At 38.3% G+C, this 19,505-nt stretch overlaps 1 protein-coding gene across 1 annotated transcript; it reads right to left on the bottom strand.

Moving 5' to 3' along the window:
- Positions 1–9,248: 9,248 nt before the first annotated feature.
- Positions 9,249–19,200, bottom strand: nmur1a (neuromedin U receptor 1a). Its single transcript, XM_051375940.1, has 3 exons — positions 19,006–19,200; positions 13,171–14,112; positions 9,249–10,692 (listed from the first exon to the last, which is right to left on the bottom strand). Exons 2-3 carry the CDS (start codon positions 14,084–14,086, stop codon positions 10,307–10,309), a joined length of 1,302 nt encoding a protein of 433 aa, XP_051231900.1. The 5' UTR covers positions 14,087–14,112; positions 19,006–19,200; the 3' UTR covers positions 9,249–10,306.
- Between the last annotated feature and the right edge of the window lie 305 nt (positions 19,201–19,505).

Here is a 19,505-nt window from a genome sequence, read left to right as displayed (position 1 = left end):
TCTCCTGAGCCTTACTTGCTTTTCCGGCTTAAAGCCAACAGATGTACCTAAATACCTGCCCTTCAGAACGTAATCCAGGACTGCTCTGGTTGGAGAAAGAGATGCCAAAAGCAGAAGACAACTACAGGCAGTTCCCTTTACACTCTTAATGTGTGAGTAAATGTGAATCTGTGACTTAAACAGAGGGGAATTATCACCTCAGCCCACCATAACTAAATTAATTTAACAGATGAGCTGCTCAAAAAATTAAGAAACATGATAACTTTCATGGTGTTCTTTAAGGTACGTTTTTACTTTCATCATTTCAAAAACCGTACAAAACCGTATTACTCTCACAGGTCCATGTTAGATGCCTTCGCAACTCCATTTTCCAATTGACTCCCACTGAGATTGAACATCAGAGTGTTATCAAAGAGGGTTACTCCTTTTATCTAATTTTAAAGAGTCTTTCTTCTGGCTACATGGCAATGCAGTAATTGTTAAAAGTCATTTGTAGGTGAGGCGTGCTGTTTACTAATTTACAGTTGGTTTTATGACCTATGAGGCCTATGAGCAATTTTGTTTCACCTGCATATATAGTGCAGCACCACTTATTCCCTCCTCAAGGTTACTGTGTGTTATCCACCATATTTTTTTTCAAAGAATTATTAAGATTAATAGGCATGTTTTAATTCATGAACATGAATGAATCAGCTTCATACTTTTCATGTAATAGGACTTTTTTCACTGCTCCCACTGCTTTTGAGGATTTGCATATTACAAAGGTTATACATCATAGGAGACTGCAGCAGGAGAAAAATGTCACCTGCTTCGTTGCCTGCTTTGGTCTTATAGTAAGATGTAAACCAGATGAAACTTGTATTTGTTTTTATTTGTTTGTATGGAATTTTAACATGTGTCACTGAAGATATACCTTATAGGATTGTGACCTTAGGAAATTAGGCATCTGATCACTGGATTTCTGTGAAATATTTGCAAATGTGATGCTTCTGGTCGGCAGATGTTTGCTATATTGCATCAACAACAAAAACCAGGGAGCTAATGTGGCTCATTTTTGCTTCCAATAAATACAATTCCAACCTTGCATCAGTCTAGAGATTTCACCTTTCAAATGTAGTTCATTCAGGTTTTGAACAAACTAAACTAAGTGCATAAAATGGGTAACTCACAGTTGTTTTGACATGGATTGATATATCTAAGAGGCGATGAGCATTCACAAACACAGAGAGTGGGTCTGACTCACGTTCATGCTTGACCTGACCTGACCTGATACTGTGATAGATATTGTGGTATTTGAAAAGAGCACTGTCCTTTATTGTTTTATGTTTGTTTGATGTCCACTTGTGTCACTTGAGGCTTAAAACCCTGAGTTGGGTCTGGAGGTGTCCTCTCAAACAACAAAAACAACAATCTCCATGAATCAGAGGCAACCATTGTACAACCTGAGGGGCAAAACCCAGGGCTGGACAATGTAAGAGGACGCAGTTTAGACAGATTTGAGTGAGTAAATGAACTGACAGGTGAAGGTAACAAAAACACAATTTGAAAAGTAAGTGCGGCAAGTTCACCTGGAAATCTTGAAATACTGATCAGTGCAACTGAGACTTGAGGCCTCTTGTCACATTCTGTCCTGTCTTGTTTTATTCAAATAGGAACATATGTAATTAGCATAACAATGTCTATGTCTGTATCCCCTGTCATTGCTGAACAGTGCAATGATAATTAGACTTACTCTCATTAGGTATATTTATATCAGCTTTAATTACTGATCTTCAGGATTTTCATAAATGCTCACAATGCAGTGGTTTGCATAATTTCCAGACTGGCTATTGAGAACAGGTAGTTAATATAATTAGGGTTAGTATTTTGATTGTTCTCTTTTTAGCCCTTACAAAACACTATTCTTTCCTAGCAATAACAAATTATAATTTTACCTGCATTTTCAGATTCAGATTCAGTCTTTATTATGGACATTTTTTTCTACAGTATGTGCACAAAACTCCCCCCAGAGTGTGTTTTCTTTCAGACTGGTTGTTTGTATCTGCAGCCTGAATGGAGGAGAATGAGGCTTGGACTGTTTTTCTGTAATTACTGGTGAAGGGGAAATTATACTTCTGCATCACGGTGTACGACATAGGAATTCATCAGTATCAGTTTTTACCTGTGGATAGCACCACTGCCATACTATATGGATAGCGTGCTTTAAATACCTACCATAAAGTAATTGTGTTTACATCTTGTTATTCACTTCGTTATACGGAGTAACGATGATGTTTGTCTCGCTGCTGATTAGAAGAATATTGTTGTGCAGTCATTCATAGCCCATGTAAATGTGTTTACATCCATTTACTTTGTCTCCGATAATGGACATCGTGGTGAGAAGATTTGCAGTGGAAATTGCTTTGTCTGATGCATGTTACTGAAAGGAATATTATTGAGCATTTCTTTAACTTGTTTTACATTTTCTTCACCCTCAACAATCAGAAACTGCACAAGCAGTCCAAGGTGACCAGATCACAGTTCTTACGGTCTTCACATTGATAACGTCACAGCAACTGTAGTGCCAACTTGTAGTTACTGCAAGCCATTAATGCACAAATATACATCTGGCTTAAGTGTGAAAGGAACTCATTCCTGTTCTGTTTCTACCTTTTAACATTTATCTTGCATTTACAACTTTTTTTTCTCAGAAAGCCAGTGAGTACTCTGAGTGCTGAGTTTGCTTTTGCTTTTGCCAGACTGGCATGGCTGGCATGCTTCTGTCTGTTTCTTCTTCATATTTAGCGTGCAAGTGGTACCAAAGCACAATTATCACCTACCACCACAGAGAAACTGGGTCTAATTCCTGATAGCAAACACCTCTGACATGTTTACCAACAAATAAAATCAACTCTGTTTGTGGGTGTGAAGCTGGCTGGAAATCACATCCTTGTTGCTGCATGACTCCGACGTATGGTCGAGTGCCTGCGCAGAGGAACTCATACTCTTCATGTCCAGTGGATTCGGCTGAATCGTATTCTGTGTGTACCACAACTTCATCACATATTTGTCTTTCCAAAATCCTCTTTTTGTTTCGTACAACAATTAGAAAACATGTTTGTAGCTCATTCGTAAAAAAGTTAAATTCCTTGCGTATACATACCTAGCCAATAAAAGTGATTCTTATTCTGTATGGAGCCATTATTGTATTATTTACAGATGTGAGTAGAGAGTTGTGTATCTGTATCTCAGTCAGTATGCACTTAAACAGATTTGCAAATGTGTAAAATAATCTGTAAATATGTGCTGAGATTTGTGAATGTGTACATGAATCTGCAAATGTGTGTTCAGAATCCGTGTGTGCGTGATCAGATTTGTAAATGTGTGGACAAATCCGTAAATACAGACCAACATATTAATGGCTGACAAGTCTATGTATTTGCTTCAAAAGCTGAAAATACAGACAATTCATTGGGTACAACTACAAAAGTCAGGACACTTCTGCAAACGCGTGTGGCGATTTCTGTGTGTGTAATGTAATCAAAAAAGAATCTAGTTTTGAGTGCTGTCTTTGTTTATACTGAACATTCTTACAAAAACACACTGAAAAAAACACACAATAGAGATATTGTCTACCTTGTTTTCATGTGAAAACTCAAAGAAGATCAAAAGGCTTGATTCAGCAATCTGAGGTTAATATTCCTCCTATGAGGCAACATAATTTTACCTCAGAGTTAAGCTTTGTTTGCGCTCTTCCAGATGGGTCCAAGAGAAGGCTGTGTGTCTGCATTTACTGTCGACTGATGGACTCTGTTTGTAGTTGTGTCTGTGCATTGATGAGGCCTTATTTTCCAATCTTCACCTCCTCCTCTGGAGAGAGCTGGCTATGCAATGATCACTGGCTGTTATTTACAAGAGCACTACTTCAGTGGTAGCCAATATTGCTCCCAGATTTTTAGTGATGCCTAATCTATCTTGCCAACTGGTCCAAGGGTTTAAAGCATCTGGCACTATTCAAGTCAGTTATGGCCTGGGGTTTCATTTCATACTGTTTAGAGAAAATGTTGTAGTCTGATATACTGTGTGAATACATACACTGTCAAAAAGCAGCTTATTTATTACTACCTTTTTAAAGGCATTTACTTGTTATATAATACTAGTAATCCATAGGTTTGAGTCTCATTCCAGTCTCAGTGATTTTGTTCGTACAGATCAGTCACATTGTTTTACTTATGGTAGTTGTAGTTGGCGTGCATTTTGTTTTCCCCTTGTGTGTAAATTGGTTTGGCCAAGCCACTATATATGTTCCCTTGTGTGTCTCATTTGGTCAGGTCAGTTTGTTCAGTTCATACTCTGTTTGCTGTATGCTGTTTTCAGTATAGTTATATTTTGTTGACCTCTTTTATAGGCCTAGACGTTTCTATTGTTTGGTATTTTTGGGTAAATAACAAACTATGTGGGACATCTAGTGGCAAGTGAAATTCATATATATATAACCTTTAAGTGCTATTTCAGTAAGATTAATAAAAGCAAAACTGTCGCTACAAGACCCTTGCGATGTGATATATCTTCATTAAGCAAAGCTCTATGAAGATAGGAGGTGGAATCCCCTGGAGTCTAGACGCTGTTGGTGGTGGAGCAGATGGAAGACAAAACCTTTTAGTTGGATTATCCTGAGGGACAAGGTGTGAAAGTCAGAATGACAGAAACAGTGACATTTAAAGAACAGCCTATCTTCTTTAAATATCATCGTGTGCAAGTTATATTAGCGGTAGTGAGACTGAGTGCAGTCACATAATAGTCTTATCAAGTGCATTGTGCAAGGTGAATAAGAGAATAGATTTCCTTTGATTTTCAATGTGCACACTCTAAGTAACTAATGCATGCTGACAACACAATCCCTCTGTAATTTCATATTCAAGGTACAAAATCTTGATTGAGAGGAATCTGAATCTCTCACTTACCCTAAAGGTGTAATTTAAAGCCTTTTTTTTTTGGTATTTAAAGCTTTTGAGGCAATCTCACCAAGTTACAGCCTCCAGTGAAATACCCTTATTATTCATCTGACTGAGGGCCAGAAGATAACACATTGTGTTTCCAAGATGGATATTTGTGCCGTGCAAATGTCCTACATACCATCAATTCTTCTAGGGGGGTGGCATGTGCAATAATACCCTGAATTAAATATTTATAGGAAGAAGAAATGCCCACAAAGTGTAAATGTAAGTGTAGTTGAAGTGTTGTGATCAGATGAATCATGCTACAAGTTCACTGCTTATTCTGCAATTACTGTATATACTGAAACGTGTAATGCCCTTATAAAATTCCTTGGTAAGACAAGACAACTTTAATGATCTAGCTGTGGAACTACAGTGATCAGACGAGACCACTGCATTAAATATAGTCTTTGTTAAACATGATGAAGATCTAAAAAATAAGCAGCAACTAAGCAGCAAAAGAAAGGTTTTCTTACATTAAACTGTGTACTGAAGGCCAACGTCTGTTATGAAATACTTTTAAGAAAATGTGAAAGAAAGTACATTAAATGTAGTATGAGAGGTTCCGGTGAGTGTCATCACAATGAATTAGCGGAGTGCGCAGAAATTAATTAATTAATTAAATTAATTCTACAGTAACAAAAGAAACACTTTAAATACAGAGGGACATGGTGTATGGAAAAGATATTCTGATGAGCTTATCTCACTCTCCTCCTTTTCTTCTTTGGTGACTCAACTCTAAACCTGCACGGCTGTGTTTGATCACCTAATTAAGAAAATTAAGTTGCATAAAAAAAACTGAACAAAAACAGATTGAGTTGTTATTCCCACATAATGTCAGGAATTACAACCGTATCACCAGGCGAGAACGCTGATACTGGAAGATTCAGCAAAACACATGATTATGTTCAATTCTAATGTGGCAGCTCCAATATGGTGATGGGTAGACAAACACAAGGTTATGACCTATATGTTATATATATGGTTAAGCATAGGGACAGATATAAAAGGTGAATGTTATGTGGAGTGCATCTGTGTTCCCAGGGTTGTAAGTCCCCTTACTCGGACTAACCATAACTAATCCTAGTACTTGGCAACATAGGACCCTGGGTGCCATATACATCTGTGAAGGAACATGGCGACGCAGGAATGACCCCAACTTCTTAACCTCTTCATTCTGATTTTCTTTCAACACTGCTAACGACAGGCAAACAAACAATAAACAGTGGGTTAAGTGCCATTAGACATGGCACTGCAGCCTGTATTTTGATTTGAGCTCTTTTATGAGGCAATAGAACTACAAAAAGTATGTTTCTAAATCCTCCCTCTGCACTTCAGGCAGAACGTAATGGATGTACTTGTCTTTCTCTCTAGGGCTCTGTTAGACCAGAGGTTTCACCATCATCAACCGTATATACCTGCCACAAGGTGCTCTGGAACAAAAGCAATTTCCATGGGTACCTCCTTGACATTATTCGAAAAGGAGAAATTAATTCACTCTATCCATACAGATTCACTCTTCCACTGTGGAGGATTCATAGCTGTAACAATTTTGTTGTCAATGCTGTGTAAGGTCTGTGCAAGGTTGTCTCCTGTGTGTGATTTAAATCAGGTTTTCAGTCTTGTGGTTTCTGTCTTAGTAGCTGCTTAATTTCAACATAAAACTTTGAGTAGTATTTTCTGACTGAAACTGAAACAACATGAAATCTGCAAAAATGTACAGACAACAGAAATAAACACTCAGCAGCAGAATACAGACAGTTGATTCAGGTAACTCAGGCGGAGGCTGAACTGAAGCACCGAACACTAGAGAAAGAAACTCCCTCCATACAATCAAAAGTCCCAAAAAGGCTACAGAGAGGGTTTGTTAATTTACACTTTATTGTGTAAAATAAAAGTATTGGATCGGGACTTGGTATTGGCAAATACTTAATATTATATGACTCTGATTAGATCTGGGTCTTAAAAAAACCTCATCAAGACATCCCTAGCAACAACACGGCATATTTCTGAAAAATAAGTGTGGACAGAAACAGTACCTGAAACTACCCTGCACTGCCTCCAGCACTGCTGAGGTTGTCAGCTCTGAGAGATTTGATAGTTTATAAAGACTTCCAAAAGCGATTCCCACTGTGATTCTTCTTTTAGAGCAGGGCCTCAGATAATACCTGTGAATACATGTGACAAGTGAGAAACATCTTCGTTGGACTTCTGACCCCTTCTGCATGAAATGCTTTGAATAGCAATGTCAGACACTGAGGATTTTTCCATTTATATTGTCATGTTCGGGACCTATTGGTCTCTCATTTTGTCTTTTTACAGCTTTTCACAATTGCTAAAACACTAAACCCAATTCTCTGAATCAAATGCTCCTGTATGTGCCCTAAACCCATTTATTGAATCACTTACTCTTTTGGCAAAGCTCTGAAAATCATTTTCACTTGCTAAAACACATTCTGTACTGTGATGCACTTGTGTTGCAAAATGGTAAACACAGACGGCACAAGCTGAACACAGTTATCATTGTTTACTCAAAATTGTTCACACATGTTTCTATTGATGTGATTAAATGAGTTGACCAGAATAAAATCCAGATATGCATTGTTCAATATCAACCGTGTTTGTCTTCCACCATACTCTCCTTTCCTCAACCAAATAGTTTTGGTTGAGGAAATAGACTTGGCCTGCAGTGACATAGATGTGGAGTCTTGTCAAGGCTGGATCCGGCACAACAGTGGGTTTGACCCCCGTTGCCTGAGATGTAGATGAAGTCCTCCCAGCACAAAGATGTGAGGCTGAGATTGAATCCTTTGTTTGTATTACTGTATTGCTTGCAGAACACTATACAATATGTTCTGTACTGAGTTGGCAATGCAAACTTTCTTTATAGTTTTTTGAAAATGCAAAATGTGTCTACCACAATACAAATTCTGCAGCTACATGCCCTGAACACTGTGTCAGTGTTTAGTATATAGTGACTGGCTGTGTGTGTGATCTTAAAGTATTTTTTGTTTTAAAGCACAGATAAAATGGTTTTGAGGTGATTTTGAAGTTGCCAAGTGCCAAAGAAGTCAGAGGTTCTGTGAATTCGAAGGTTGGGTTTTGTGTTCACAGCTTTGAGGAGAGGTTGGCAGGTTTCAAGAAATGTGTTTTAGCAGTTGTGAAAAACTCTAACTCCCTTTTAACATTTAACTTGAATTGTGTAGATTCAGATTTATTGTCCAAGAGTGCGATTTGTTTTCACGGTTTACACAGAAACATACAGATATAGACAATACATTAAAAAAATCTCCACGTCTACGTTCATATATCCCAGCATATAGCAGTGTCAGCAAGGCAGTTTGCTCAGGGTTGCTCTGGCAGAAGAGATAGAACTCCTGCTGAAGCGACCTCTTTCCATTTTAAAGTCCTGTATCTCCGAGCAGATGGCAGTAACGTGAAGTGTTGATTGAGGGGCTGATCACTTGCTATTGAGAGTGCTAGGCATGTGACAGCTCTTTCTCTCAAGTCTGTGAGCGAGATGCTTTTTAGAGGCAACACATGTGATGTGATTTTTATCCCTTTATTTGACAGGACAGCTTTAGATATTGACAGGAATGGGGGGAGACGTGATGATGACACGCAGGGCAAGGGCCACAGGTTGGATTCAAACCCCTGGCCGCTGCAGCAAGGTCTCTACCAGGTGAGCTACCAGGGTGCCCTGGTTTGTTTTTGTTGGAGATGGTTAACATGAAACAGGAGACAGGGAGCAACAGACAGTGCTCTGAGTTTACGGATGACATTGAGTCTTTGCTGGGATCGTTTTATGGATAGAAGTGATGGTGAAGTGGTATTGATCAAAACTGAATTTATTGGCTATAATGAGTATAAAATATTTGAAGTTGCTAACCTGCTCAACCTTCTTCCCATGGATGGAGGTGGGGTACAGCCCTGTCAGGGTTTTTTTTTTAGGGGACGACATGCAGCAAAGGGACTACCCCGAAATTCCACTGGGCACCACTTTATAACGTGACGTCTGCGACACGGTTTGGCTCTGTGATCTGCACGTCTTCAAAGCCATATGTGGTTGTGTAATTTATTCCTAAAAAGGATACAAATGGTGTGTTTCTCTCGGTGTGTGCCTCTCACTGATTGACTTTTGGTCTAGTGCCACAATGTTGATCTAGCACGAAATTAGATCTGGAGTCTGCACACAATATTTTATTTTGAAAATTGATCTGATTCTATGATGTTTCTGCAAGTGGACCTATCATCTAAAAGTTAATCATATAATTTAAAAGCATTTGAAACTTTATTTAATTTGTAGTACACTTTGGGCAATAAAAAGCATTAAGACAAGTAGCAGAAATGACTTAAACACATGTATAAACACTGAAAGCAGTACACAGGGCTGACAACCATTTTGTAATCTGAACATAGCAATTTCGTATACAGTATATATCCTTACAGAACAATGCAAGTGATATGAATCTTTGTCATTTGTAATACAAATTATTTGATACAGATTATTATGGTACATACTGTACAGTGTGCTTCACCCCTTACATCATGGACGATTATAGAAGCAGTATTGTAAAAAAAAAAAGACATTTACTTATTATTTAGCTATTTATCTAATGCGTCCATCCATCATCAATATTTACATATCGGGCCTTTTTAACCCAGAAAGTTTTTTTTTTTTTACTTTACACTATTGTGTTTAACATATCGTTACTCTACATGACCAAGTATTTAAACGTTTTCAACCTATTTCTTTCTTTGACCAACTTTTGTATTCATTAATCACCTGAATCGTCTCAACTATATTGTCATCATTTGCACACATTTTCCAAAACCAAAATGTTTGCCCAGATTTTTCTTTTCTTTGAAATGGCTTTCATACATTGAACACTGTGCCCAAGACAAATGTCCCCTCTTGGTCAATACAGTTTATTCTATTCTGTCCTATTGTAACATTGGATATTCTTTACATTGTTGAACTTAAGATGACATTCTAGTGTAGATTCCTCCATCATTAAGAAATTGTTTGAATGTGTATCTAAACCTGCTCAAGTGTGTTTGAAAAAGTTTGCAGTTCAGCCTCAGAATGTGATTTGCTGAGCTCAAATAAAGTTTTTGAAAAGCAGCATATTAACACTTACACTGCAGTCTTACAGCTTTTTTTCTGGATTCCTTCCACTCAGACTATTTTAGGTTGTTATATAATGCACCTGCTCAAAGTGGATGTTGATGACAGTTGATGGATGCGGTGGCTCCGAACGGGACAGTGTTTCTAAACATCATACTCTCCTACCAACAATGTGTCCCCCTTGACAAACCCAAGTTTTTGTTTAACATGTAAAAGTGGTCTCATCTTTCATCCTTACTTCTCCATCTTCTGCCTCGGCTTCAACAACAGCTGCTCCGTTGCTGAACGGCGCATCACTTAGGGTGCTGCGGAGCGTCACCCGGGTGACACTGAGCGAGTGTTTCCTGGGAGTGATGTGGTGTGGCCGATGGCACATGACCTCCTTGAACATTTCTCTAAAGCGTGTGGACATAAGATTGTACAGGATTGGGTTGACTGCTGAACTGAGGTAGAAGAACACTCCAGAGATGATGTGCACATACTGGAAGATTTCCCGGTGGTTGTCAGTCCAGTTATTGATGAAACTCCACATGAGGCGGTCAGTGTGAAACGGGGCCCAGCAGATTGCAAAAACCACCACTAAAACAACTGGAAAAACAGCAAGAGAGAGAAGGGGAATGATTTAAAAGCATTGATTGATGTTGCCAACATGTTCTCTCTGGTCTCAATTCAGTCGTCCCTCTAGGGGCTGTGTGTCAGTGATGGAGAGATATTCTGTCCTGGCCACACAGGCTTTGATTTAGTTCTAGACACCAGTGTTAAATAAATCTTTAGATTCATAATTTATGATTCATCTGTGTTTCACATCATTAGTATGGGTCCCAGTACTCGTCCTTAACATTTCTCCTGGTTTTGGAGTGGCCCTCATGAAAGGCTATGTAAATTTAACACCAGTTATGACTTAAACACATCATCAGAAGCCAAAAAATGAATAAAGGCTACTGAACCCTCACAATGCTTACATTTTCCTCTCTCATTGTGGTTTAAAAGTTAATTGCGCATTTTGATTGATGCAGACATTATTCTGATTCACTCTAAGTTCTTGAAACAGAATTAGAAGGCATGGCAAGAGCAGTGCATGTAGATGTGCTGGCCATTAGCTCCCTCAACTTAGCTACCTTTTTCTTTTAATTTGTTATTTTTTCTTCATTACTGAAGCACATGTTGCTTATAGATTTACACTCATCAACATCGGAAAAAGAAGTGCAGGTATTGGATTAAGTGCAGCAGACCTTGAGCCGATCGCAGCACTCTGCATCTCCCAGTCAGCCAGTTTCATTATACAACCATGCACTGTAAATACCTTCTTTACCTTTTTTAGTCTACTCATTTGTCATGCATGCTTGTTCTTCAAATTCATGCAGTTACACTTTGTACATACACAATCTCCTATGAGTTGATACAAAGTTGGAGTTGTTTGAGGCATTGTTTTTAAACGTTGTTGGGATTTGAACTGCATACCTTCTCTGATCTTTAGGCTTCCATCATTTCACTCATACTGATGAAAATCTTCTAGGGATGCTCTGACCTTTTGAAAGGTTGGCTAGAAACAAACTCTAAATTGTATCTTGGCAAAATATTGCTTGAAATAAAGATCACAACCCCAGAGGTCTCACTGTTGATGTCTCTGAAGAGAAGTCTAGACAAAAGTATTCAATAAATTGTATAAAGTTGCATCCGTGTCCCACAAGGTTATTTGTTCTGTTCTTTAGTAAGCTGATAAGAGAGGTGATCCAATAGAATCTCAACATCTGTGCCTGTGCAGCCAAGCGTGTAAATCAGTGTCATAGCATTATAGATTAATATCTTCAAACAGCTCATGCTTATGCAGTATGAAAGACGTTCACCTCTAAATTTGCTTTCACCTTCACCTCTGAGCGATACAAAAGCACCTGTGGGCTGTTAGATCTGGTTGTGTCTCTGTCACATGGAGGAAACCAGTTGATCTCTGCATGGTTGGTGTTTTATCATTATATCAAAATGTATTCATGTGCGTAAGCAACTGTCAAGTATCAGTACGACATGTTTTGGGGAAATCTAATAGCCTTATGGATTACATTTTCATCAGCATATCAGATCGCATATCTTTTCTCTTTTCACTTCTAACATATTTGTCTATTCCCAATGACACAGATGGGTGCAGCAGCTTTTTTACATTAAATAGACAACACATGTCAGGTGTGACTGGTGGTTTCTGGTTTAATTTTTCCTCTCCTTTTAGGTCACAGTTAATTGTTTGACAGGAAATTAATTAATTAATATATTAATTGTTTAGTCTGTACAAAAAAAGTTAGAAGTCCCCAATGTCATTTTTTTTAAGTGACTTGCTTTGTCCAATCAACCAGTCGAGACTGAAAGATTTTCACTTTACAATAACATGAAACAGAGAAAAGTTGCATAAGGTCACATTTAAGAGGCTGTAACCAGAGAATGTTTGGAATTTATGTTTGATAAACGACCTGAAATATTAATCAAGTATCAAAATTGTTCACTATTACTTTTCCCTTGACAGAGCAATTGACTAATCCTGACAGAACTACATTTACTTGAACTTTGCCCTCTGTATGGTGAGATCATTTGTCAACACTGGCCTCCCTATGCTGCACCTTGCAATGTATTTGCGGCTTTCATAGAAAATAAATGGGCGCCAATGACTCTGCCCAATTTTGCTCTCTATCTGGTGGGGTAAACACGCCCCCAGGAACAGCTCTGGGATGTGAGGCTAAATAATCATAATTAGATTCATGCAGTCCAATAAAATTTGGAAAGTGCAAAAAAGCTGTATTATTACCCGGCTGGGACAGAGGAAGTTATGAAGATTTATGCTTCATAATAGGAAGTGTCTTATCTTTCACAAGGAGCACTATGGGATTACAGCTGGCAAGGATATGTTCCAAGATAGTGCCTTTTTATTAGAATTAAAGTTTCTCATCTTTTAAAACAAGTATCAATCGGGCTCTAATTTAGGTCTGCTTACAGGTGAATAAGCACATAGCTCTTTTTAAGATTAAAGGAAAAGAGTATTAGTAAAGAAAAAAACCAAGATTAGAAAGGTTTGGTACTCACACAACATTTTAGTGACCTGCCTTCGACGTGCCTTCTGCTGCTGTGTTCTGATGTTACAGAAGCTGTCCTGTCCAAAGCCCGTCTTCGCCTCCAGTGCCTGATGCATCTTCTCCCGCTTCAGCTGCAGCCCGATGAGCATGTAGAGAGCACTGATGGTGAGCATGGGCAGAAAGAAGAAAAGCAAGGTGGTCACCTGGATGGTCAGGTTGTACATCCAGCGCGGTTTCACCAGCATACAGATCGCTGAGTCAGGGATGTCCAAGGTTATGTTTCCAGCAGGGCTGGTGGAGTGACTTTGAAGGATGTAGATCCCATGCAGACTTGTGTTAGGCAAAGCACACAACACGGACACACCCCACACTGTAAGGATGACCCGTTTGGCATGGGTGCGTGTTACAACATACTTTGCTCGTAGCGGGTGCACCACAGCAATGTAACGCTCCACACTCAGCGCCGTCACGTTGAGGATGGAGGCCAAGCAAACAGTCTCGAATAGGAATGTTTTAAAGTAGCAGCCACCTTTTCCCAGGAGGAAAGGGTAGTTCTGCCACAGCTCATACAGCTCTAATGGCATGCCAAGCAGCAGCACCAGCAGGTCTGACACTGCCAGGCTGAACAAGTAGTAGTTTGTTGGCGTCCACATCACTTTGTTGCGTGCAATGACAGTGCATGTAAGCACATTCCCCACCACACCTATCATGAAAATGACCAGGTAGATGAGGCACACGGGAAGGAACACAGATGACCGACGAGGACCCAGATATTCCTCCAGGTACTTTGTCAGACATGCATCATCCAGATCCATGTGGCTGCCGCTCACCCCAGAGGTCTGGTTGGTACACTTTTCCCCAGGAGGACAAAGCCATTCATCTTTGTCAACCATTAGATACAACGAGCAGTTGTCAGGAGCGGACATAATGGTGAAGTAGTCAGACTCGCTATCTGAAAAAAAAATACAAACAGACATCAGTATTAAATGTCATTTTAGAGCAAAAGTTTTGAACACTTATCAGAATAAAGTCTAGTTGGGAATGACATTTGTACAAAATAGATTTCTAATCATGGTTGAACAGGAATCAAAGTTTTGTTGATTACTGCAACTGTACTTGTGTCAGCACAAATGAGGAAGGAGTTGTCTCACATCTTGACATTCATCTCTCTTCATCATGTTTCCTGACCAATTCCCAAAACTCAGAATTAGATTAGCTATGACTGCTGTTTCTGCCAATGAGTTTTGAATTCACTTCTGACAGTGAACAGAGAGTAATTGAATGAACTTGAACTGCCATCTGTTTCCTGCCCTTGTAGTAAAGCTCAAAATCATCACAAGCTTTGCCTGGGTGCTTCAATGAACACAAATATGAAAAATTTTCTTGAAAGTAATTGCAAAGTGAGCATCAAAGAGATTGTTTTGTGGATGCAAGCCACTACTCTGTAAAATACAGTCGACAAATCTGCAGTGAGAGATATAGTGGGAGACTGAAGACCAATGCTGACCCCTGAACATCAAGTGGCTGTTATTAATTTTTTCTTTATTGTCAACACTACCTGCTCAGCACCAAACTGCAGAAAGACAAGGTTAGCAACTAGCTGCTGAACAGTTCACTACTAAAGACACATACTATGTACCAGTAGATCATTTGTACTCAACTACCCAGCATGACTAATATAGGTGACGTGACATTAAATACAGGTTTAAAATGCATGACAAATTTGCTCCATTTAAAAACAAAAACAAAAAACACCTTGATAAATTTCCTAAAATACCTGGGCCAAATATAACTCAAACACGAGTAAATAGTACATTTTTTCACATCATTGGTACACATCATTTGTACACAACAAATTAGTTAGTAGGATCAATCCACTGTTCGTTTTTTCGTGGCATTTATTGACAATCAAACAATATGGAACATATTGCTGAACCTATTTTAGCATTTTTGAAACTGTCCAATCAGTAAAAAAGCTTTCACTGACAGAAGGACATTGACATGGGGTCAATATAGAAGGGGAGGCTTTGGAGACCATGCTAAAATGTCTTCTGTGGTATTCTTATTATTTGGAAAGTGGCAGTGACACAGTGGGGGCTCTATTCCCTGTGTGACTCAGCACATAATGAATAGCAGTGTTGCTGATCCAAGTTTGTTCAGATCCATTCTATTTACTTTACAGTATGTACTCAAAGAGTCACGAGATTAAAGTGACAGAGGAAGGTAAGCTTAATAGTATTAGCTACCAAATTATTCGGTCCATTATTTATCTGGGGCAGATTTCATGGGCAAACACAGTGTTACACAATTTGTACCTGGAATTTGCCCTATACACAGTCTGCTCTCTTGGCACTTAAGCAGCTATACTGTGATTTGCTTAAAGGAATAGTTCAAAAATTTTGGAAATGGGTGAAATCTGCAAAAGTGCAATAAAGAAAATTTGCCATTTTTTATGTGCCAGACTTTCTTGGCAGGGACCGGTAACCAGGCAACCAGTAGACAATCCAGATTCAAAGCATGAAATATAATATTTTACTGAGTAAGCCTTAGAGATAAGTAGATTTTGCTATCTTTGGACAGAACCAGGCTAGCTGTTTGCCCATTTTCGGTCTTTGTGCTAAGCTAGGCTAAACGCCTGCTGTCTATGGCCCTAAATGAACTGCACAGATGTGAGAGTGGTATTAATCTTGTTATCTATCTCTTGGCAAAAAAGTATATATCACATTTCCCCAAATGTCAAACTATTCCTTTAAAGGCAGCTTAGATTTGTTGGCGAGCATAACCTTTAGGCCAATGCTTGTGCATTACAGTGGCAGGAACAAATCAGCAAATTCTCTTTGCCAGCAGTATGACCTTGAGAAGTACTGTCAGCTGTTCAAAGGAACACACATCAGACAGCAATGACTCATTACATATATAATCTGTGGAGACTGAAGTTCCGGTTGGAGGGAAGTCATTTGAAGAGCTTTATAGGAACTTATACGTTCAGTTTATCTGTCATGTTGATAATTCCATACGTTTATATAAAGGAAATTTGATTGTGCTTGACAGAGGAAATTCTGGGAAGGATTTACAAAGAGATGTTACAGGATTTAAATGTAATCCAGTGATATTAGCATTAGTCAGCTGATGTAAATTTGGAGATAAAGTGGAACAATATTGGACATTCTTCCAAGTGAAAGTTGGATAATGAGAAAAACGAAGAAAAAGAAAAATAATGCTTTCCTTTCAGATACATATGAATGACTGGTAAGCAGGAAAACACCACAATGATTTTTCCATACATTTACATATGTCAGTCAGTTTTCTATCTCTGGCAGAGGCTGCTGCATAATGTATTTCATCAGTATGCATTTTGTGTCTGTTGACTAAAGCCTTCAATCCAGACAGACAATGAGCTTGTTGTAGGCGTGTTGTCAGTATAATGCAGCAGCACTACAAAGAATTACCATACACTCATGTGACTTTAGGCTGCAGCCACTACTGTGCTTTAAAGGACTGATCAAGATTTTCACACTGTAGATCCAGATATCCATCAGGCAAGCAAGTGCTTGTCCATCTTACTGACAAGATCCTGAAAAAAAATCCCCTGAGTGTTTTATTATATTAGACTCTTCTGCAGACAGAAATCCAATAGACAATCTTGGGTTGTAGCATGCAAGTGCATATTCTAAAGAATAACATAGTATGCTTTATAAATATAGATCCACTACTGTAATGAATATTTTAGTCATGCGGTATACAGCATCTACAGTGGATTTGTTGCATTTATGGATGACACAACATATTTTTTCTCATGAATGTCCTGTAAGTTGTGTATCTCAAAAGTCTCAGAAACTCTAGGTTTCATAGATTTTGGACTCATTACAATATTTTAATGCTAAATACAATTTGCAGTTTGTTTTAAATTATGTCTATACAGAAAAGTGCTATATGTTATAAATGATTAAATATGCCTTCAATTGGTTTTTCTTAAACAGTCATTCATGACAAAAAGTATTTTAATGCCTTCAGACTTTTCCGCCATGTCCGACTCATTTCACCCAAAATGAGTGAAACAAAGTCACAACACGCATTGTCCTAAAACTAATGAAAGAAAGTGGCTGTGGGAAAGGATTTCAAACTGTTGTATATGATCACCTGTTGGCCACAGATGGAAATCTCCTAGGTTAGGTGGTAGATTATACTTTATTGATCTCCAGGGATGATCAATAAAGTTTAGTATGAAGAGAGCTCATGCTCTGCTTTTGAATGTAATGATTTAAGGCTGGTGTGCAGCTACAGTGCTCAGCAAAGCCTCTGTTTATCAAGTAACTACATGCATTGCCTTTTTATTTCTGTAAACATACAATACAAATTAGTTTACAAAACAGCTTGTTTCATGCATACGACCATTACTATTATTTTTACTGGAGGCAGTAACACACAGGGCTTTCACAGTGATTGGTTGTTACAAGTTGTGCCTACAGTATACAGCTCAGCCAGTCAGTGATTAGGAACGGCTTTGGCACTGGAGTAACGACAAAACTTTGTAGCATCCGTGAAATAGGCAATCACCCCGACACAATAATACAAATATAGCCTACAATTGTCAACCTTCGTACATGAGATTCTAAGAATGATTTCATGAATAATCTACATATTAAGTCGAAATCCTATCTATCTGCCTTGAGAAAAGTGGATAGATCAAAATAACCTAACCTGCTCCAGCTTTCGCACCGAGGTCAACAGCACACTGCTTCCTATGACAGTCAAAAATATCATTACTTTGTGGGTCTACATGTGTTTAAGTGCATGAATGTTTTATGGTTCCATGCAGTCAAATCTGTGGGAATTGTGCAAAACCCGAATAGAGTTTCTCTTGTGTTCCTCTCTGCCCACAAGTTGTTTTAAGGTATCACTTTAATAACAACAAGGACATTTCCATACATCATTTGATGCACTGATGACACAGAACATCTCTGTCTCTCTATTCTGTTTAGGCACACTGCACCTCTCACAACATTATTTAATATTTATCCTCACAATTATTACTCAAAGATGATGTGATGTTCTAGTCACTGTTGTTTTCTTTTTATTTATTTTTGGGATTTTTACAAATTTAAAAGTAGAAGGGAGCAAGAGAGTCTAGGAGAGAGATGATACACAACAAAGGTCCTAATTGTGTTCAGACTTTATATTGTATTATTTTTGGCTGAATGAGCCAACAGAACACTGTTGCATTTATAAAGGAAGAATCAAATAATTTGGGGATTTTTAACAGACATACATTTTTTTCATTCTTGTGTAGATCTTATTAAATTTCAGTGGTTTTAGTAAAATTACTTTTTTCCCCCACAATCCTGTTACGTTCAACCTGGCAGTGGCTTTATAACAGAAAGACGACACTTAGGTAAATGAAGGTGACTTACTAGACAAATTAAATTATAGCCTCAGTCTTGTAAGTAAGAAAATCCTATTGTTGGTTTCATTAATATTATAGTAACAGAAATGTCAAAAAAAATGTGTGCTGTCCTTAAAATGAAACAACAAATCAAGCTATTTATTAACAAAATGTTATAATAGAATTTTCTTATAATCAGTATTCAGATCATGCATGTTCACTTAATTATATTAGCTTATAATAAAATAATAAAAGTGCAAAATCACAAGATGATAGTTATTATTTCAAAAACTGACACTGTTGAGATAACCAGAATTGAAGAAAAAGTTTAAAAGTGAATTAATTGGTTGATTATACTCTGAATGATTCAGTGATTTTAAAAACACATAATGGATATACTTTACAGTGATTTGTCCCTGAACTTGTGATATTTCGCTTTCCAAAGAGCATAAAATATCTTACCTTTGATGTATTCCCTTGTTGCTATTCCCTGGTGTAAACACGGATTATTGTCTTGAGTCGAGTGTGAACAATGTGCTGCTCTCTCAGTCCACTCTCCTCCTGGTCTGTCGCTCCCTCCTCAAGCCTCACTCACTATAACAGACACACACACACACACACTCACATACATACAGTAGCCTACACACATACACTCTCTCGTTCTCTCTCTCTCTCTCTCTCTCTCTCTCTCTCTCTCTCTCTCTCTCTCTCTCTCTCTCTGTCATCTATGCTCACCTCCACCCTCTCAATACCACAGATGAAGATAGACATTTAAACCTGCATTTATAATTCTGCCCACACTTACAGTGTAATTACTTTAATGTTAATAGGGTAATGATATGAGCTGTGCGCCTTTCACACTGAGACAACAATACTGCTGAGAACAGAACATATCATGCATGGGGATTGAGCGTCAAGTCTAAATGTATTGTAGCCTGTTTCTATATTTATTTTCACGCAAT

Source organism: Dicentrarchus labrax, unplaced genomic scaffold (assembly GCF_905237075.1).
Source record: "Dicentrarchus labrax unplaced genomic scaffold, dlabrax2021, whole genome shotgun sequence".
Classification (NCBI taxonomy): Eukaryota; Metazoa; Chordata; class Actinopteri; family Moronidae; genus Dicentrarchus; species Dicentrarchus labrax.
This window is presented reverse-complemented; position numbering and strand designations above follow the sequence as displayed.

What these genes read in the sequence shown, in the direction of transcription:
- nmur1a (XM_051375940.1), bottom strand. Translation starts at nt 14,086, where the DNA reads ATGTCCGCTCCTGACAACTGCTCGTTGTATCTAATGGTTGACAAAGAT. An exon ending in GCAGGTCACTAAAATGTTGT is followed by an intron (nt 10,693 to 13,170) that starts GTGAGTACCAAA and finishes CTGTTTTTCCAG; the next exon opens with TTGTTTTAGTGGTGGTTTTT.